The sequence below is a fragment of the Jaculus jaculus genome, chromosome 15 (assembly GCF_020740685.1).
Source record: "Jaculus jaculus isolate mJacJac1 chromosome 15, mJacJac1.mat.Y.cur, whole genome shotgun sequence".
Classification (NCBI taxonomy): domain Eukaryota; kingdom Metazoa; phylum Chordata; class Mammalia; order Rodentia; family Dipodidae; genus Jaculus; species Jaculus jaculus.
Window position 1 is genome coordinate 60,034,271 of NC_059116.1, and position 23,551 is coordinate 60,057,821.

Below are 23,551 nucleotides of genomic sequence, written 5' to 3' on the forward strand. Positions count from 1 at the left end.
CATAATTGGAAGAGATGATTACATCAAAATAAAAGACAGACTAACTGAAATGTGGGGGGATATGATGGAAAGTGGATCTGTGAAGGGGAAAGTGGTAGAGGGGAGGGAATTATGAAATTATAATTATAATTATAATATATAAGTGAATTATTGATGTTGTCAATAGAGTAGTTAAAAAAATAAAATATGTAATAGAAATCAAGAGACATTTACATTAAAATGAGAAATGACAAAAACATGGGAAGACATTCAGCATTGCAGGAAATCAAGGAACTATAAATGACAACTATGATCACATAAAAATCCTCCATGACTGAGGCAAGCAGAGGTAAAAACAGTTAAAGTAACAAAGATGTATAATGTCTGGTAGTGTTACTGGTAATGTACAATGGTATAGCTTCTCTCTTGCATTCATATTATATTCATAATGCAGCATCTGACCCATCAATTTTTAGGGACAAATGGGTTGTAGAAGTAGAGATAATGGATATCAATAGTATTATACTGAGGGAAAATATCATTTTCTCACAAGGTCACCTTGTCTAAGGTTCCACCTATATAATATTCTCAAAGTGGAAAGAGTGAAGAGATAGAACAGTAGTACTGTTTCCCTAAATTTAGAGATGGTAGGAATAACTCCGAGTATTTTTTCTTAAGAGAGCTAGTTTGTAAATGGAAATTACTGATTGCAATTATTATAAAAGTTTTCAGATGTAATACAGCACTACAAAACTACAAATATGTTAAGCCCAGATCAGCTTCTGAGTTTTGATACTGTTGCTATATTTGTTTCACCCATGAAGAAACTATGAGAAGAGCAGACAGAGATTTTCATGCCATATTTTAATTTTCTAAAAATCTATACTATCCCCACATTGAAAGTTAAAACATGAATATAAATTTACAATTATTAATAAGTGACATAAGCAAGAATGTGGAAGGTAATTATTTCATTTATAATTTTTGTTTCCCTGTTGTTTTCATGAAGTAATAGTAATATGAAAACCTAATGTCAGTAACAGTTCTATTCTTAACAATATGTGTTCATACACAATGAGGTTTCAGGGCATCGGTAATTTAGATAAGCTCAATTGATAATATCAAACTTTTCAAAATGTATAATTCACTTTATATACACAAAGCATTTTACAAATCTTATTTGTGAGTAAATAGGGGAAGCCCATCATGCACAATTTTTGTTTGTTTTTGATGGCTGTATCACAAAGTGTGGAAGCAATTACTCTAGCAAGGTAAGTAGAACACTAGAAGTGGAAGAGCAGGGGTAAGCAATGAAAATCTCTGGGCACAGTTATTCAGCAGCTGCATTCGGTAATAAATGAATGAAGCTTAAAGTGGCTGACCCTTCACAGGAAAGCCTTGCTTATTAGCATTATGATAACTGTCTTAACTAGTTTCTAGCACAGTCTCCCAAGGAAACCAAACTTATTCCCAGCTCTTGATTAATAAGGTTGCCAAAAGCACAAGTTATTTTCAAGGTAATGTATTAGTTTTATGCAAGCCCACTTTGGGATTAGTATTTAACTATGACTTAATTATCTCCCATTCTCCCTTCGAGAATTAATTTGTACCTCACTGTAACTCTCAAAATGTGGATGTTTATGTAGCTAGCCCTATTACTAGACAAGGGAACCCAAAGTTATTCAGGCCATATCACTTTCACTGATTCTGCTCTGGGCACTTACGCTAGAGGTACCAAGTGCTTATCACACAAATTAGTGAAAAAGAAACAAGGTCTCAGTACATTGAGCGGGTTAATCACAATGATTTGCTTAGATTGAAATAATTTTAGACTGAAAATGAGGTATATGATTTCCATGATAGTTTGAGTTAAACTTTTCGACGTTATGCTGTGGAAAAGAGATACAAGTACATTCTATAAATCAGACCCTAAGCTTGGAATTTTGATCACCATCGCCGTGGGCTAGCGTATGCAGATGGAGCCACTCATGTTGCTGGAAAGCACCCAGTCAGCAGTTCAATCTTCAGGGAAAATGGCTACACTCAGCATTCTGTGTGGATAAGTGATGATGTTTGGTAACTTAAGTATATTAAATGCATTTCTGGCTTACTGATATTTTACAATTAACAATTGATTTATTGAGTTACATTCTTTTTTTTTAAATTATTTATTTATTTATTTATTTATTTGAGAGCGACAGACACAGAGAGAAAGACAGATAGAGGGAGAGAGAGAGAATGGGCGCGCCAGGGCTTCCAGCCTCTGGAAACGAACTCCAGACGCGTGCACCCCCTTGTGCATCTGGCTAACGTGGGACCTGGGGAACCGAGCCTCGAACCGGGGTCCTTAGGCTTCACAGGCAAGCGCTTAACCGCTAAGCCATCTCTCCAGCCCTTGAGTTACATTCTTAGCATAAGTTTAGGGGCATTTAAAGTTAACCTGGGCAAGGTTTTTTCAGTACCCAGACAGCACACACAAGGCTGAGAAATTCATGTTATGCTACAACTGAGTACCTCTACCTTTTTTAAAAATCACATTTTATTTACATCTATACATATAGACAATATGCCATCATTATAATCACCTCTCTTTCACCTTCTCAAATCTTCCTTCCATTTAATGCCTTCATTTTTCCATCCAGATTCTTCTACTTTTATGTCATCTTTTTTCCCAACAATTATGAAGGTCTTGTGTAGGTAGCATCAGCCTCTATGATGTCATGAATACCATGGTCACCTTGTGGCTAGAAGACAGTATTACAAGGTACTCCTCCCCTGGTTTGGTTCTTACTTTTTGCCAACTCTTCCACAGTGCTCCCTAAGCCTTGTTTCTACCTTTTCTGAAGCCCCTTGCTCATTATTGCATAACCAAGGCTAGCTGTATCACTAACTTCCAGGTTTGTCTCTGCCTCCCATTTCACTGAAGGAACACTGGGGTTATTGAGGTGGGCTACTATATCTGGCTTTACATGGGCTCAGGCAATCTAAATTCAAGTTATCACATTTGAACAGTAAGCACTTTTACTCACTAAGCCATATCTCCATCCCTGAATTTTGTATGGACATATAATAAAAATATATTTTCAGGACTATCCTATCCACTAGAAAAGAAAAGTGTATGACTTTAGGCCGACTCCATTTCTCAGCTATTGTAAACAGAGGTGCAATAAACATGTTGTGTAAGAATCTCTGTAGAAGAGTGTGGAGTTTGTAGGGATTTGCAGGAGTCTTATGTATAGCTGGGTCATATGGGAATTTGTGATACCTCCATATTGTTTTTCCTAATGGATATATTAGGTTTTATTCTCATCAGCACTAAATAAGGGCTCCTCTTTCCTCAAATCCTCACCAGCATATATTGTCAATTTTTCTTGATTATATTCATATTCACCTTAAATGCATATTGAGAGAATTGATAATGAAAATCTGATTCCCATACACAATGGAATTCTACTTAGCAATATGGAAACATGAAATTGGCAAGAAAATGGATATACCTGGAAAGAATTGTATTAAATGGAGTGACACAAACACAGAAATACCAAAGCTTCATGTTTTCTCTGATATCTGGACCATAGTTTGTAATATCTATGTAAATGTATATAATAGGGGGCAAATGCAGGCAAAACCTGCAAAGGTAGATGGTCACTAAGCACAAATAAAAAGGGCTAAGTTGTTGGGGTGTCAAAGGACACATGTTCCATGCAAAAGAAGGGAGAGGATGCTAAGGAGAGTGAGAGCCAATGGGAGAGAAGGGGAGAAAGAAATAAACTAAAACAAATAGTATTTGAAAATGCCAGAACTAAAATGATTCCTAAATCTTTGTATGTTAATTAAAAAAGAAAAAATTCAGGCTCAGTTTTATCAGAGATCTGACAAATAGTCAAAGTTTACATAGAAAAGGGGCTAACGAGATTTCTCAGTGGTTAATGTTGCTTGTTTGCAAAGCCTGCCAGTCTGGGCTCAGGAATGCAGCCAGCCACATAATGCTAAACAGGCATTGTTTTATAGTCACACACACACATACACACACACACCGGTGAAAATAATTTTCTAATGTCTATATATAAATCAAATGCTAACAAAATATAGACCTCTGAAAGTCATGCCAAGATTCTCTTGAAAGCAATCATTTTGCAAAAACAAAGATGCAAAAATTCTTAACAAAATATAAGTGTATCAAAAACAACAGATGTAGAGAAACATAAGTATAAGCTAAGACCAAATGGGATCAATCCTAAACTTGCAAGGCTGGTTCAACACACAAGCGCTAAGTAACATAGTTCATCACATCAGCAGGTATAAAAAAGTAAATGACTTAGTGATTATGCTGATAGAGAAAATAATTTGTCAAGAGCCAACAAGTGTTCCTGATAAAAACTCAACGCATTAGTCATAAAAGGAAATTTAATCAACTAAAAAGGTATATTAAAGTAATACAAATAATGTATTTAATGGAAGAAAATCCCTCAATGCTGTCCTGTGAATATCAGAAATAAAATAAAGATATTCTATTCCATTTTTTGAATATGACACAGGTTATAAAACTATTGCAATAAAATTAGAAAAGGAAATGAAAGTGAAAAATAAAACTGTTTCTGGTTATACATGACATAATTGTTTATGTAAAAATCCAAAAGGATCAACATCAACAGAAACGTGGGGTTAATGAACAATTGCAGTAAGATGCTAGGATGCCAGACTGATGTACAAGTCAACTGTATATTAACTCAAGAAACAATAGGAATATGTATTTAATGACAATATAATTTATATTAGTATCTACCAATAAATGATAGCATATGTTTGTAACAGAATATAGACAAGATTTAATTGAGGAAAGTTACATGAATGATGACAAAATACCAAAGGTAACTAAGTACTTAGAGAAATTTTCCATAGTCCTGTATAAGAAGATCAAAAGTGTCACAATTTCAATTCTTAACAAATCCCAATATAATCTTATAAAACTTATATCATAGATATTTATAAACTAATAATAAAATTTTATATGCAAAAACATGATTAAAATTATTATAGTAAATATAAATATATTTATATGATATAATGATATAGTAAAGAATAACCATCTTTATCCCATTTCGAGCTTTACAATGAAGCTGCAGTAACCCAAAACAGTAAAGCAATTTTCAATGCTTTCTTTATTGCTTATTGTTTATAGTTTTTGATAAAGTAAGGCTCAGAAATCACTTTGTAGCTAATAATGACCTTGAATCTCTGCTTCTCCTTCTTCTACTACCAAAGGCATGGTAGAAGGACAGTGTAGTGTGGACAAAAAACGAAAGGAAAATAAATAATATATACATAAACACATGTATACATACATACATTTAACTGTATATGAAAAATAAAGGCAAAGACAAGACAACAATGGATAGTCTTTTTTTGTTTTGTTTTGTTTTTGTTTTTGTTTTCCGAGGTAGGGTCTCTGGTCCAGGCTGTCCTGGAATTAACTATGGAGTCTCAGGGTGGCCTTGAACTCACAGCGATCCTCCTACCACTGCCTCCCAAGTGCTGGGATTAAAGGCGTGCACCACCACGCCCGGCTGCATAGTCTTTCTAATAAATGGTGCTATAAAAATGGAAATCCACAAATGACAATCTAGACAGGAATTTGACACACTTCACCATAGTTAACACACAATAACTATAGGCTTAAATGCCAAGTAACAAACTATAAATTCCTATGAAATAACATGTGAGAAAAAGCTAGATGAAATTATGTAAAGGCAATAACATTTTAAATATAAAATCCAAGGCACAGTCCATGTAAAAAGTAATTGAAAAGTTGTACTTTGTTAAAATTAAAAACTGATGGCATGTGAAGGACACTTTCAAGCAAATTAGAAGACGAGTCATATGGCTGGAGAGATGACTTAGCAGTTAAGGCACTTTAGGCACTTGCCTGCAAAGTGGAATAACTGGGTTGGATTCCCCAGTACCCACACAAAGCCAGATGCAAAATGTGGTACGTACATCTAGAGTTCATTTGCAGTAGCAAGAGGGCTTAGCTCGCCAACTCATCCCCCCCCTCTCTATTTATCTATCTGTCTCATTTTCGCTCTTGCTTTCCCTTTGCAAATAACTAACTAAATAAATAAAATATTTAGAAAAAAATAAGTCATAGATTGAAAGGGACCCATGAAAGAGACCTTACACTATACTCCATGATTAAATATTCATTGTCTATGATATTTATCTAAATGTGTTAAAAATAATATACAAAAACTTTTGTACATGCATGCTTATAGCAGTTGCATTCATTATTACCAGTGTTGTAACCCACCGTTCTTCATTGGATGCATATGTAAAATAAAATTTTGTACACTCAAAATAGAATATTATTCAAGTATAATAAGAAATATGCTGTAAAACCATGGGACGAACTTAAATGCATAATAAATAAAATAAAGAAATTTTAAAATTCTATATTCTGTACAATTCCAATCATATGAAATTCTAGAAAAGACAATCCATGGGAATAGTTACGAAGCTCGTAGTAAATGTAGGGTAGATGAACAAGTGGAATAAAGAAAACTTTTCAATGAAATGGCCCTCTAAGGTACTGGTGGTAGGTTACTCTGCTGTGCTTGGTTCAACTCCACAGACCGCAATACTACCAGAGAAACCTACTTTAAACTGTGGACTCTCGTTGATAATTATGTGTCAGTGTGTGGACAAGAGGGGCAACACTTCTCTTCTCTAATATTGGAGAAAGTGAGATCAGGATCAGAGAGCAGGTGGGAATTCTAATTCTCTGTATTTCCCATTCAGTATGTTCTGTACAATACATTCTACTAAAATGAAAACTTGGGACAACTTACAAACTAAAAAATAATTTCTGAAAAATATGTATTTGGCAATGGTTATATTATTAAAATTTATGAAGAATTCATATAACTCAATAATGTAACCTAACAATCCTATGAGAAAAGGGAAAATAGTTCAATGGGTATGTCTCCAAAGAAGCAGCTCAACATCATGAGTTACTAGGAAGTTCAAATAAAACTACAGTGGGATTACTTTTATATCCAAGAGGATAAATATAATTTAAAAATTACTAAATGGAAAGCAATAATTTCAAAATATCCTTCACAATAATTTTCTTAAAAACCTGCTCCCCATCTATCCTTACCATGGTAGTTTTGTGTTTGTGTGTACATACCTACCTGTAGACAGAACATATTTTCCAGGTAACGTGATTGTATGGTGTGCACCCATGGGACATTTTGATTTATATGTTTATATATGCTTCTTGGCATGTAAAAAAATCATGAAGTTATTTTTACATTTCCGGTTTTCTAATTATATTGATTCTTAGCCAGGTTTCAAAAATGTTAGCAATCTTTTCAAATCCTTTCTACCTTAGGCTGCTGTCTCTGTCTTGTCTTTGTGCTGCTGGCTGGATTCTAAATGAGAGATGAAACCTACAACATGTTCTCTAAGTATCAGCTTAACATTTTTGTGTTGTTTTACTTTAGTTTTTCAAGATATTGTCTTACTCTAGCCCAGAATTACCTGGAATTCAGTATGTAGACTCAGGGTGGCCTCAAACTCACAGTAATAGTACTATCTCTACCAGCCGAGTGCTAGGATTAGAGGCATGTGCCACCATGCCCAGCTGTTATAAAATATTTTAATACTCTCCACTTGAAAACATCTAATGTTATTATCATTTGAGTGGGGGATAGGTTATTAAAGATGTATTCCCTGCCCTAAGCAAAAGGGACTCTCTTGTCTTATAATTATTTCTGCCTATATCAAATTACTTACTCCATACAACTTAATTCATTCAGATTTTGAACTTTGCCTAGTGTTTAAAATATAACCTTTATTTTTCTCTAGTTGTGATACATGTTTCAAGCTTTACTTAGAATTCTTTATAAAAGAAGGAAATGAAAAACTTGTACTTTAAGCCCCCAAACATGCTTGATGGATCACCACCTAAATTACAAAACTCAGTTGCTATGGTGATTATTTTAACTTTTTCTTTCTATTCTTCTAGGTCTAATTAGAACATCAAATTTTATAGCATATGCAGAATAAAAGCACCACTTATAATCCCAATGGCAGGCTCTAGTCACACTATAATTAATGCATAACTTTTAAGACCAGCAAGCTAGGAATACATTTGAATTCTTTAAATGTGTAATAAAAATAAACAATGCATCTCTAGAGAGGTCGCTCAATGCTTCAACATACTGGCTTCCAAAGCCTGTTGGCCTAGATTCAGTTCTCCAGTACCCATGTAAAGGCAGAAATGCACAAAGTGGTAAAAGCATCTGGAGTTACTTTATAGCAGCAAAAAGCCTTGGCAACACCCATTCAACAATTTCTCTTTCTCTCTCTCCTTGCAAATTATTTTTTTTTAATAAGCAATATTATATAAAAAGTACCAATGTCACAGGTAGGAGAGTATATACTACTTTTCTCAAGGATGACAAAATGTCTAACATGTGCTTTCTAAATGATGGAATTCCCAACATTTTTTTTTAATGAAATTTGAGCATAGAATAGGGTAATGTTTAGTTAAAACAAGTAGATATGTTAATATGGAAAATTACATCAAGTCATATATTTGAGAGCTACAGTAGCAATATTACAAATAATTTTCGAAGCTCATTTGCTGTACTTAATTGATAATCTGGTCTATCAGTCTGATATTCAGAAGAAAATGATAATAGGACTTCGGGTTAAGATGGTGGCATAGGTACCACACCAAAGCAGCCTAGGGAGGAAAAAGCCAACAACAACAACAACAACAAAACAGCAAAATACACACTTTTACTAAAAAGTGAGGTGTGTAGGAAATTGAAATAGCAGATGAGAAGTAGGAGAGATCCAGAGCATCCAGAGCCCACACAGGCCAACAGAAGCTGCTCCGGAGGGATGGGTCCACATGCAAGACAGCGGCAGACTGAGCTTGAGCCACAGGAAAAGCCAGGTGAAGGGATTTTCCACTCACACTGGAGCTCTCTGAAAACTCAAGAAACATGAAGGGAGAACAGCAGTGAACAACAGAGGAGCAGATCACAAGGTAGAAGAACATGTGGAACAGCAGGCAAACTAGAGCAGCATCGGCTCCCTCCCCTTCCCCACTGCCAGTGCTCAGCCCTCAGGAACAGAGCAGCAGTACAAGGACCAGGCCATGCCTACTTGAACTGACAGAGCACCAAAGAGAGACCCAACAAAGAGCACAGCTGAGACCAAAATCATCCCAAAGGGTAACTGGGATTATACCAGGTCAGTACCTGCCTAATAAACCTGGTATATATGCTTGAACCAGAAGTGCTAATTGCACTATCCATATCAGGACAAAATCGGATGGACAGTCAAATTTGCCATTCTTTTTTCTTTTTTTTAAAATTTTTATTAACATTTTCCATGATTATAAAATATATCCCATGGTAATTTCCTCCCTCCCACCCCCACACTTTCCCATTTGAAATTCCATTCTCCATCATATTACCTCCCCATTAAAATCATTGTAATTACATATATACAATATTAACCTATTAAGTATCCTCCTCCCTTCCTTTCTCTTCCCTTTATGTCTCCTTTTTAACTTACTGGCCTCTGCTACTAAGTATTTTCATTCTCACGCAGAAGCCCAATCATCTGTAGCTAGGATCCACATATGAGAGAGAACATGTGGTGCTTGGCTTTCTGGGCCTGGGTTACCTCACTTAGTATAATCCTTTCCAAGTCCATTCATTTTTCTGCAAATTTCATAACTTCATTTTTCTTTACCGTTGAGTAGAACTCCATTGTATAAATGTGCCACATCTTCATTATCCACTCATCAGTTGAGGGACATCTAGGCTGGTTCCATTTCCCAGCTATTATAAATTGAGCAGCAATAAACATGGTTGAGCACGTACTTCTAAGGAAATGAGATGAGTCCTTTGGATATATGCCTAGGAGTGCTATAGCTGGGTCATATGGTAGATCAATCTTTAGCTGTTTTAGGAACCTCCACACTGTTTTCCACAATGAAATTTGCCATTCTTAAATAAGCTGTATTTTGGGTTTGTTATTTGTTGCTTCTTGAATTATAGTGGCTTTGTTTACTCTTCTGTTATACATTAGGGAAGGGTCTCACCTGGTCACAAGCTGACTTGGAGCTCTCTACAGACCAGAAATCTTAACTGCCTTGTTGTCAGAATTAAGGGAGTGGGTGAGGCACCACACAGCCTAAGGGACAGACAGAGGCTCTGGTTATCATAATACCTACACTTGGATAAATACTCTGTGATGTTTTTCATTGAAAGTGTACATTGTTTAGTTAAATTTTAGAATCTGCCTGTATTTTGTTCCACTTAGCCTACTTGAATACTCTCATATCAGGCACACCAAACACCTAGAGTCACTTTTGTAGATAATCTGCGAGATTTCAGAGCCACACCTAGCACCTTACGCTCCAACCCTGAAGATATAAAACATGAGATTAATTGATACATCTCATACTACCCACCTAACTGTAAAGTCCAATCATTAAATAATCCTAGATGCAAAAATATTTACATTATAATACAAGAAACACCAAAAATCAAGACAATATAACTCCACCAAAAAGTATTGTTGCATCAGAAATGACCTCCAGTGAGAACAAGTTAGAGGAAATGACTGAGAAAGATTTCAAAAGAATGATTACAAATATGTTCAAAGAATTTAAAGAAGAAATCAAAGAAAGCAAAGAAGACAAAGGATGCCAATCTAATGAAATAAAGGCATCAATACTATAAATAAATAAGGAAATAGAAATAATAAAGAAAAACAAGTTAGAATTACTAGCAATAAAGAACACAGTTAATGAAATAAAAAACTCTGTAGAAAATCTCACCAGTAGAATAGTATAAAGCAGTGGACAGAATATCTAAACTAGAAGACCAGGTGGCAGATCTAATACAGTCCAACAAAGAGAAAGACAAACTTATAGAAAAATATGAGTGGGAATTTCAAGATATTTGGGACACTATGAAAAGATCAAACATAAGAATTCAGGGCATAGTAAAAGGAGAAGAATTTCACTCCAAAGGCATAGTTGGTGTCTTCAACAAAATCACAGAAGAAAACTTCCCCCAAATTATGAAGAGATGCCAATGCATATACAGGAATCCTTTAGAGCAATAGCCAGACAAAACATGGAAAGAACCTCTCCTTGTCATATTATAATCAAACTACCAAACATACAAACCAAAGAAAAAATATTAAAAGCAGTCAGGGAGAAAAATCAGGTTACCTACAAAGGCAAATTTATCGGGATTATAGCAGATTACTCAACACAAACTTTAAAAGCCAGAAGAGCATGGAGTGATATATTCCAACTTCTGAAAGATAACAACTGCCAACCAAGATTACTTAATCCTGCAAAGCTATCCATTCAAATAGATGGAGAAATAAGGACATTCCATGACAAAAGCAGGCTAAAGGACTATTTGAAGACAAAACCAGCTCTACAGAAAATACTTAAAGAATCCTCCATGCTGAAGAAAAGGAAAAGCACACATATAAGGAACCTGGAAAAAACAAACTACTAGTTAACACAAGAGAGGAAAGGTAAAACCAGAGGAACTACAAAAAAATGGCAAAAATAAATTCACACCTTTCAATAATATCTCTTAATATCAATGGGCTCAATGCCCCAACCAAAACACAGGTTTGCAGACTGGGTTAAAAAGCAGGATCTTTCAATTTGTTGCCTACAAGAAACCCACCTTTCCACAAAGGATGGACACTACCTTAGGGTGAAAGGTTGGAAAACTGTGTTTCAAGCAAATGGACCTCAAAAACAAGCAGGGGTTGCTATTCTAATATCTGACAAGGTAGACTTCAGTCCAACATTAGTTAAGAAAGTTAAGGAAGGCCACTTTTTAAAAATATTGATTAAAGGCACCTTTCAACAGGAGAACATTACAATCCTAAAGATATATGCACTTAACATGGAGGCCCTCAAATTCATCAAATAAATGCTATTAGAACTAAGGTCACAGATAACACCACACACAATGGTAGTGGGATGACTCAGAAGGTATTATGGTGCTGGAAAGAAGTAACTAGAGTACCAAGTAACATCTCTATCACACCTTCCAAGGCTCAGGGTCTAATGCAGAAGAGGTGGTGGAAAGAATGTAAGAGACAAAGGAAGGGTAGGACTCCTTACAACGTGCTCCCTCCAGACATAAAATGGCCTTGATATCCTTGACCTCATAGTGCCTAACACTACCTACACAAGACCATCATAAGAGCAGGGAAAGATCATGACCTCAAAATAAAAGAGAGACTTATTGAGATAGAGAGGGGATATGATGGAGAATGGAATTTCAAAGGGGAAAAGAGGGGAGGGAGTGTATTATTATGGGATAATGTTTATAATCATGGAAAAAGTTTTAAAAATTGAGATAAAATAAATTTAAATTAAATTAATAAAGAAAAAGTAACTGCTGATGAAGAAATTGTGCAAGCATCTGAGGCAAACAACCAATATTTACAAAAAAAAAATTCAAAGGTAAAAGCATTTATAGAGATTCAAGATTAGCCATATATTTTTGCTAATCTTATATGCATTTATGCTTGGTTTATATGTGCTCAAAAAACAAAAGCTGTGTGATAGAGACAGAACTCCTGCATGACTAACTTTTTTGACAGAGCAGGGCTTACAGAACAGAGCACTGGGTCTTGGGGCTGTTTTGCCAGTTAGGTTTATATGAACTCTGGGAGAAGCAAGGCCGGGCTTGCTGACAGCATCACCCGTGAAATGCACCGCCACTGCTCATCTCGCTTCTTAGCATTCACGTTCAAGCGTATATTTGTAAATGAGAAGGTTTCGGAAGATTAAAGCTCTATGACCAGTTCTTGTGTTGAAGTTTTTCTTCATACTGCAGATTTGGTTTTGAGAAGTAAATATCAAACTGTAAAATTCTGCATCAGAAGTAAAACACAGTGGAATGACTTGTCACCTTTAATTTTTGACAATTTATATTCATCTCATTTTCTATGAGATGATATGACAATCAGATTGTGAGGCACAATGTTACAGGCTTATCTGAATGAGCACAAATGGCCTATTTAGCTGAGGGTATTGTAACAGATGCTATTTATTATGGGTTGAATGCTTACAACATTTTTACACAGGTAATATGAATCTAATTTGGAAGATCATTTTTCCCCATTTTATATATTATCTGAGCATTGTTTTTTAAATCAACTTTTCACACTTTATAATTTACAAAAAGAAATGAATTTATGAATGCCTTAGAGTTCACCAACCCTTCTCCTCATAAGTTGGCACTTCTTTTGTCCATATTCTTTCATATGGTAAACATGTTTTCCTTTTGTCTTTGAAGACTCCTGCTTCCTGATTTTACTTCTGTTATTTCACACATACACACAAAAACCATCCTTAGCTTTATGTATATTGTTGCTCTAAATTAACTGTTGAGGAGGAAAAAGGAATTCACATTAACAGTTAAATCATGCTATCTGCATCTTCCTTTGAAATTTCTTCAAGTTCCAACAGTTAAGAAGGGGCACTGAGCATGACTGGGAAGATGAAGGCATTAGGAGAAGGTGCATTTCCTTACCACAGATGAAAGTGTTCTCATCTGAGTGATCAGCACAGTCATTCACGAAGTCACACAGCTTCTCCTTTGCAATGCAATGCTTGTTAGCACACATGAATTCCTCAGCAGTGCACTTCCTGTCTGTACTGAGTAAGGGAGAGCAATTGTGGAAGGAAATGTCATCTACTGCTACGTCGCCCATGTAACTAACACCACGCTTTGCCCTGAAGACAATCTAAAAAAAAAAAAAAAAAAAAAGAAAACTCCATTAGCACTGAAGCTGTCAAGAAGTTCAACAGACATGCAAACATAGCATCATGTACCTCAAGCTTCATTCTGATTTTAAAATATCTCCATTTGAAAGTGACCTTCATGATGATAATGACCAAAAGGCTACAAGGTTGTTACAGTGGTTGTTCTCAAAACCACAGAAAGTGGGAAGGGCAAGTTCACTGACAAATTACTTGAGAGTTAGGTTATGGGGCCTGGAAACGAAGCTAGCAAGCCCTTACCATACCTCTGCCAGTTCTCAGTTCCAAGATAAAACAAATTTATTTTTCAGATTTCCCCACAAATGGAAGCTGAGGCCCAGGCATTAGTCTTTAATTTTGAGATTTAAACAACATGAGTATACTTCTTAGTTATTTTTAAGACGTGAACAAATTAGAATTTTAGAAAAACTAATTTAATTGTTAATTCCACATGCTGAAATCCTCCTTAATGTAATTGGGAACATAATTTCACCATTTTAATACTCTGTGTACACGGAACTAGTTTAGACTGCATTGCCTGAAGTCTATGTCTAGTATAAGTAGAACCATTTAAATATTCTTATTGAGAATTGTTTTGTACCCAAGTTGAAAGATTTTGGACATTGAATATCTAGACTCCTTCTAATGACAAATTGTTATATTATGCAAAGTCTTTGTTTTGCTATCCAATCTTTATATTTTAGGCTGAACTTCTTGTCAATATACTAATCTATCTCCAAATGCTTAACTGGAAAACCGGATATTTCAATAGGAGATACAAATTATATAGATTCATTCCATATACCAATGCATTAAATCAGGCATAATGTTATATCCATGACTATGCAGCTTCATCAGCTAGTATTTCTGTTGCTGACAGTGGCCTACCTGCCTCGATCACAAGCATTCACAATCTGTGCATACAAACAGAAACAGACCATGGGGAATTCACTGTTTGTCAAGGACCTTATCTTTTCTTGATAGAGACATAATTAAGATTAAGAAGAAAATTTTCCCCTACATAAATGTTTTTGGTTCTTTTTCTATTTTTCAAAGTCTTAATCGATCTTAGTAGCCAACTGTCTTGAAACATATATCCCAATATAATTATGGAACTTGTGATTTTTAATATCTCTGAGAAATGAAACACATGCCAAAATTTTGGTATATTATTATTTTAAATTTAAATAGTTTAACATACTACTACCTTAGCTATTCTTTAATTATGTTGTATTAGCATTAATGTAACTGTTATAATTTCAGTAATGACATATGCAGCATCTTTTACATGGTTTCAAAAATATTTTGAATTATTTACATCTATTTTTTGTAAATGATATAATCATATATTAAGAGCTTAAAGACCTTTGTTATATTTCAAATAATACTATACAGTCTGTAGACATAACATTTTCATTATTGAGAGAGGTGTGTTTTCCATGTGAGAAGCTGACTTATTTTAGAAGACTGTAATATAAATTAAATGCTCCTAGAATATAACTGTCTAATTGAGAGAACTTAGAGATTATAAAATGGTAATTTACTTATAGAAAATTCCATATAGAGTGTTAAATGTTCTTCCTTAATATAACACATCAAATTATAGGTGGGAAGAAATGAACAAGATGAGTGGAAGAAATAGATTAGTATGAAGACAAAATAAATTTCTTTGGTTACAAACCTCTGCATAGGAAAGAATGCCTAAGAATATTTCTACTTTCTTCCACAGTGCACCCTGCTGTCCAGTTTGTGCCCACACTTTAGAGGTAATGTTGCCTTTCCTGATAAGCACCTGCAAAGTTAAATCAAGAAATAAGTACTGAAATATTTTGACTTTGAATACATAGAATATTTCCTAGTGATTGCTAATTTTTCAATACATACATAAAGTCCTTGAGAATAAAGCTGAGACAATGTTCATTACATGTATTTATTTTCTACTATATAGCACTGTTCCCCAGAAGTATTTCACATGTTTTACATAATAAAGATATACATGAGTATCTGTCAATCAAGTCCAAAGTTCTCTAGTCACCATTTTATTAGGAACTCAGTTACATTAGTTTTGTAAGAAATGTGGTGGTTGTGACAGCTGATATTTTTATATTATCAAATATTCATGTGGTTGGAAGGAAAAGTAGGAAATTGATTAGCAAAACACTTTATTTTTCTTGTTTATTGTTTTGTTTTGTTTTTACAATGACCTTCCTCATCCAATTAGTTTCATTGGGACAGGACATATTATAATGTGCATCATCATGATAGAAGAGATGAGTGACATGCATGAATTGCCATTCTTTCTCTCAGAGAGTTCTGCTCAAGAACCTTGAAGAAATTTGCATTATACCTTCTATAGTTTAGGTCTTTAATGTCCCACCAAATTACATAAATTGTCATGCAGCTATTCATAGTCCAGCTCTCTGTATTGTGGACAAATAAATCAAGTAACTAATGTCCCATGTGGTAAACATGGTGAATACAGACTTCTTGACAAAACAAATTAATGGCATTTAAAAGAAGGAGAGCCTCTATAATATTTTTTTTTCTTCCAACAAGATGTTCTGGTTAAGACCTCTTATGGTAAACATTCAAAAACTGGTGAAGTTATTTTTATAGCAGAGATACCTGGAAAATTACACATAAGCCAGAAAATCAGAATAAATGGAAGTGATGCCATCATGCATATGATAGTCTATGTAAGTCTATGTAAGTTACCAATAAAGTTCACATAGCATTCTCTACCTGATCACATCCAACCTGGGGAGACAGAACTCAGGAATTGAGAGTATTATTCTAGAAACCTTCTTTATTTTGCCTATATATCTTTGGTATTTACAAACAAATCAGGTGTTAGCCAGAAATATTTAATTCCAGATATTTGACCAAACCAAGAAAGTTAGAACAACTTTGCCAGAAACAAGAAAATTCTCACAAAATGATGAGGCTTATAAAAGAGATGGAAGTCAGTTTATAGTACCTTTGTGAACAAATCTTAGGCCATTTGAGGATCAGAGATATAATAATAGTAATAGAGGATAATGGATTGAGTAAAATAGGAACCTAAGGGTTCTATCCCAATACAAAAATACATTTTAAATAAAGACTTGAGAATATTTTAATTTATAATGGATAAAGAAAACACAAGTATGGACAGAATAATGGAGTTAGAGGAACACGATTAGCTAATCCTAGTAAAGCAATTTAGGCAGAGAACATGAATGGAGAAACAAGCAGTGAGTAAAACCATGGTTGAAGGAGCAGGCAGGGAGTGAAGTTGAGTCAGATCATGATTTCACATACCCTGAAATATTTCTTCAAAATATTGACTCACATTAATTGTACAAATAAGGGACTGAAACACATTAACCAATGAGGTTTAATAAACAATTTAATCCTGGATAACAGCATAGGAAACAATTGATTTTGAAAATCCAACTGGAAGAACTTTTACAACATGCATTAGCTATAACACTTTAAAATATCACAATCATAAAAGTCTGGGGAAGAGTACAGAAACATTCATTTGACAGAAATTAAAGATATAACTGGATATATTATGTGATGGGGCACTTTGTTATAAGGGGCATTACTGGGACAGTTGGAAAAATATGGGATCTCTGAAGGCATTAGTCGAGAGGTTCCTACTACTCATACAACATTATGTGAGTTTGAAATAGATTAATTTTTTCTCCAAATAAACAATTTTCAAAAAACTATTGGAAAGTGTGACTTTACTACCATCCCTGAAAAGACGTGAGTATTGCTAACCTGTGTATGCTCACTTGCTTATGTTATATTATCATGCTGAAATCTACCTGGTGCGTTTCAAGTGTTAAATACTATTTAAGAGAATCTGCAGCCTTGGAATAGCCAATAGTTTTATATTAAATAGGAAGGCAATCACTAGCCACACATACCCAATTTTGATAAAGGTAGAGATAAAGATCCATCAGCACATCGTGACAGTAATAAAGTGTTAATTATCATTCATTTATACTCGTTAAGAAGCTATATTTAATGAGGCTAGATTATGCAGTAAGTATGTACATAAATTCAGATGATGCTACTGACAAAATAGTACCTGGAGAGAACCCACTGTGGCACCATTCATATGAGTCCAGAACACCAAGGTACACTTCGGTCCAGTGAGTGAAATGACAGGAGTAAGAATATCAGCTGTATCACCAAACTTCCCATTTGAGCTGTCAGCATATAGATACCAGCTCTCTGTAGTATTCCTGGGGAACAAGTTTATCAGACACAAAAAGAAGAAAATAATAAAATAAGATAGTTTGTCACTTACCCTATTTTATACTGCAATTTTCCCAATACACCATTATGATCTACAATCTTGTCCAGAGACAATTATTTTACTATTATTTCCCTGAATTCATGGCCCTTGTAATGATATCCATTGAAACAATGGGCATAAATTTGACAAAAGTTGAAACGACCAAATCTATAAGAAAGTGGTTAGTGTTTTTTAGAAAAAAAAAAATGATGATAATAAAAATATACTTGCCTACTCTTAAAAGTTATTTTCATGAGATTAAAATGAATCCCTGACACAGTACATTTAGAAGAGGCTAAATAGGAAACATATGAATAAATAAGCCATTAACATTGGAAATAAAACTGGTAAGGGGTACAGCTCATGGGTCTAACAGGATTTGGTTGAAATTTGTTCTCTCAATTTCATGTGCACATATTTTATAATGTCTTTATCAATAATTTTAAAGTTTGTCTTGTCTTTTCTAGGTACAAGTTACAGAGAGAAATAATGAAGAAAATAAGAAGCAATGCACTCCTCATAAAAGACATACAGTTTACAGCCATGCTTTATAAATTCAAAAGAGGTAATTGAACCCTGAAAGCAGTCTGGGCTATGCACCACTGTTGAAGCATTATATTCAGAAGCTTTCATTCACACAGCAGACAGTTTATGGGAGGATGGGGCTTATTACAAGCTTACATATCCAGGGTAAGTTCCATCAATGGTTGAAGAAACTGGCTCCCTTTCACAAATCCAAGCAGACAGAAACTACCAATAGCCAACACCAAATGAACAGCCAGAGCTCAAGCTGCTCTCTCCACAACTTGGGGTTGGAATCCAGGATCCACCCCAGTCTTTCACATTCAAACTACTGCATATCCATATTTGTTTTGAGCCTATATCTATAATGGCTCCACAAAAGTTTGTTAGAACTATAGCAAATTTCAAAGTACATAATAAATATTTTGTTTACAAACTTGATTTTCTATATACTTAAATTGGCCAGACAAAAATGAAATGGAGAAATGAATTCCATTTACAGTGGAATCAAAAAGATATGTTCACTAATTAATTTATCCAAGTGGGCAAAAGACATATATAGTAACAACAAAAAATTGATGAATTTAAGGTCATAAATTTATGCAGACCTACTCCTGATCATTGGAAATAATATTTGTAAAATATCAGCATTGGCCAATGCAATGAAATCTTTATCAAAATTAAATAGTATTTTTCTTACAACAACTGATTTTTAAATCCTAAAATTTATATGCAATCTCAAGGACCCCCAAGTAGCCAAAATAATATTGAAAAAGTCACATATTTGGAAAAGTCTACTTTTTATGACAAACTTACATCAATCACAAATTGATACTGGCATAAACACAAACTGATCAATGGGATAGACAAGACATAAGCCCAAATATAACCAAGTTACTTTTAGAAGTGTGCAAAAGCTAGTAAATAAGTAAAAGACAATCTTTATACAAAATGATGATGTGAAAACTACCTGTGCATATGACAAACTAAATATTCCCATGCCAGATAATGACATTGAACCCTTTTCTTTGGTGCATTACCATTATACAGAGTGATGAATTTCATAAAGCTATTTCATGCTAGCTAGCTAGACTGAATTTGTGAGTTCTATGTTCAAGTGAACTACCTTGTCTCAATAAATGAGGTGGACAGTAATGCAGAAAGACAAGCCACCACTGACCTCTGGTCTCTATGTAAATTTTCAGAAATAGAAAGTAAATTAGTGCTAGTAACTAGTGAGTAGAATGAAGAAAGTATTGATTGCTTGATGGTCATAGTATTTTATTCTGGTCAGGGGTGAATAAAAGAAAATATTTTGGACACAGTGGTGATGTTTGCATAATACTGTGAATGTGACTAATACCACTCTTACCTCATTTCACCCAAAAATATCAGAAGAGAATTACCTTCATGGGAAGCAATTTCAATTTTCTTTTTTCACTTTGGAAAAGAAATTCTTAGTTCTATTCAAGTCCAACATATCACATTTTAAAATTTTTTTTGTTTAACCAAAATTATAATTAATCAAATAATTTGTTACATAAATATCATTTATAAAATATACTTAAAATATCTTCTTAATTTTCCAGTGTTCTTTGCCAATTTAATATTATCTAGAGGTTCTATAGCATGAAAAAATAAAATTTAGCAATATTCAAACCTCTTTTTCTATTTATGGATCAGTTAAATTAATCATAGGAATATTGGGACTAAAGTGAAAGGGATTTGGGGAAGGAAAAGGACTGTAGCACAGTTTTATGAGTGGTGTCTGTGAGACAGACATTGCGCAAGGGCTTGTGGCTTAACTACAAAGGGCAGGAGCTAGGGAATTTCTATCTAGGCCAGCAACATTCTCTTATTCAAGGGAAAAAAATAACACATACAACACAGTTCTTGATGCTGAGGTTGAGCTCCTCTGTTCATTAATCATTGCATTTTATCTTGGGTTCTTGGCAGTAGACCTTACTGATTTTGGTGGACTTTACTTTCCTCCCTATATTTCAGATTTGCTTAGGGGACTTGATAGCAGCATTATGCACTCTGCACGTAGCAGCCTCCTTTCCAAGGCTCCTTATTCTGTTCATCTTCTGGAACACATTCAGGTCTCGCAGCAATCTCTGTGGATGTATCAAACTCTCACAGTTCACTACCTTTCAATGCAAGTTATGTCTGTAATTTACCCACAGTGAATAGTATTCCCTAAGTAACTTTCTTTGAAAGACAGTTGGAGTATAATTAGGTTCTGTAATGTAAAATCAACATACAGACTACTCTTACAAAGGGATAAAGGAATGGATATGCAGTCTACAGTATAACAGGTCTATCAGATTTAAATGATAATATCCATGGAAGTCACATCAGGATTTTCTCATTTTATTCTTATTCTTTCAATGTCATCAACATGTGAAAAACATAGAAATGGTTCTCTATGCTCAGAGTTTTAAACATTCCTGTTTTTGGATATTCTCAAATCCAAACACCTTTCAAAATGTTAACAACTGTGTTTACCCCAAGTTTTCTCACTTCTACTTTTGAAATTTTAAAAACAATTGCAGTGGCTGGAGAGATGACTTAAAGGTTAAGGTACTTTCGTGCAAAGCTTAAGGACCCATGTTTGACTCCCCAGATCCCACGTAAGCCAGATGCATGAAGGTGACACGAGCGTGCAAGGTCACACATGAGAACAAGGTCGCACATGCATCTGGAGTTCTGTTACTGTGGCTGGAAGTCCTGGCATACCAATTCTCATTCTCTCTGTCTCTCTCTTTCTCATTCGCTCACATAAAAATATTCATTATACTGAACTGAACTTAAATTACTTTGGCAATAGTATACAATTAATAGCATGATGTCTAACACCATCACTTGTCTGAGCTGCACACACATAAAACAGATCCTCATGGTTGCCTATTTCCTGCTCATTATTCATGAAATGGGCAGAGAAAATAAAACTGAGATTATAAAATGCCAAATATTGGTGATTTTCATTCTTTGGGAGATTCTGAGGCATTGTCTCCCCACTTCTGAGACTAAATGGTGCACTCGTGACCTCACAGTGAATACTAACGGCACCACTGAAGAGGGCGCTCAGAGGAATGGACATGCATGAGCAAGAGCATAAGAGCATAACCTGCTGGGAATATGATTAATATGCAATATGTTAAATACTTCTTTGCAATATAAGCTCAATCTTCAACATACAATTTAATGGGTATAAACCACACATGAACAATTTTATATAGTAATAGCCTATGCATCATGTTTTTAGTTTGGCTACCTTAATTGATCACATTCTCAATAAAATAAAATTTACAAATTCTTTTAAAAATGAAATTGCATCACTTTCAATCTCTGAATGTGGACATTTGTACTATTTTAGTACTGATGAAAAAATACAACGGCATTCACACCATCCTAGCAGTGTAGTACAGAAATGGTTTTATTTATTTTTTTTCATTTCTGCTATACTGTCCTCTTTAAATTTTGTTTTGTTCTGCATCATAAGTGTTGTAATCCAGACCCTTGAACCAGCTAAGCAACTACCACACCACTGAGCTACATCACAACCTACAGAAATGTGTTCTTCCCTCAAGAGTCATGGGAGGACAAGTTCTTCCAGATGCAGTGGCCACCTCTATGATATCATGACACACCCCACTGGAACCATGGCAGTAAGCCAGAGCAGCATAAGAGAGAAATTTGTAGTACTTTCATGGAAAAGTAAGGCAGCTGCAGAGACTATGATCCTCACAGAAACCACCAACAGTCTTGGATTGGACATTGCATACACCTAGAGTACCACATGCAGAAGGAAACAGGGTTGAGAATCCAAAGTCAGCTTAGACGACATGGCTAGAATAAAGCATCTGAAGAACAATGAAACCATGACTTAGAGCTCCTGTACAGAGGTGGTGTTGGTGGTGGTGGCGTTGGCAGCAGCAGAGCGTTTGGCGCCATGCCTCACACCATTTTCCTGGTACAGCCTACCATGAGTTCAGAAGACAGAGCTATGCTATGAATCTGTGAATGAGTGCATGGAGGGCATTTGTAAAATATATGGAGAACATCTGAAGAGAATGAATCCCACAGCCCCTCCATCACCTATGACACCAGCGAGCTGTTTGATTTTATTGATGATCTGGTAGATCTCAGCTACCATGTTTACCGAGCTGATACCCAGAAACTCCAGTATTATAAAAAGACTGGTTCAAAAAGATTTAAAACAAAATCTGCATGCTACTTTGTTGGCAGGTCCAACAAACTGGGAAATGAGTTGGAAGCAGTAGGGGGCAGGGGGTGAGCTTGGAACACGGGTGTGAACAGCACACTAAATGGAAGTTTTGTGTTATAGCAACCTTGTTTCCATTTTGATACACTCCAGCCAAGATTGAATGTATTAGATGAAACATGAGAATCTTTCATCTGAAACCTCCATTGTCCCCTTTTCTTTTCTCTCTCTCTCTTTTTTTTTAACATAAACATTTTCTTTGTCAGTTAATGTTGGTTTCAGTCCTTCATATCCATATCTGTTTTATAACATCTACGGAAATACCCTTCAAAGTGGGGTGGGGGTGTAACATAATTTAGTTATGTCCTCCAGATAAGGTTTTAGTGAAAAATAAATGTTCTTTAGTTGAAAATAAAACCAAAAAACATGACTAGTTCAAATTCATTCCTCAAATTTTCTCAAGCTTCACTAATCATTATCCAGTCTTCTCCTTAACTCTAGCTTTCATAAATCTATAAGAAATGATCTGAGCATTAGTTATTGCCTGTAAAAATGAAATATGACAACAGCATTCAGGGAAACTTGATACTAATGAAGGTACTATGGCAATGGATGGAGTATCTTCAATTTTAAGGAAAAAAAGCAAAAATATGAGACTTTTCTTCTAAGACATGAAAACATGGTGAACCTAACATAT

General features: G+C 34.9%; 1 protein-coding gene and 1 pseudogene across 1 annotated transcript in view; one reads left to right on the forward strand and one right to left on the reverse strand.

Moving 5' to 3' along the window:
• Malrd1 (MAM and LDL receptor class A domain containing 1) overlaps positions 1–23,551 on the reverse strand; it is a 771,085-nt gene that overhangs the window by 474,977 nt on the left and 272,557 nt on the right. Inside the window, exons 22-24 of the mRNA XM_045134762.1 lie at positions 17,895–18,051; positions 15,495–15,605; positions 13,584–13,797 (exon numbers count right to left, since the gene is read on the reverse strand). Coding sequence (XP_044990697.1) covers positions 13,584–13,797; positions 15,495–15,605; positions 17,895–18,051 — 482 coding nt within the window. The remainder of the gene's footprint in view (positions 1–13,583; positions 13,798–15,494; positions 15,606–17,894; positions 18,052–23,551) is intronic.
• LOC101603836 lies at positions 22,582–22,898 on the forward strand (annotated as a pseudogene).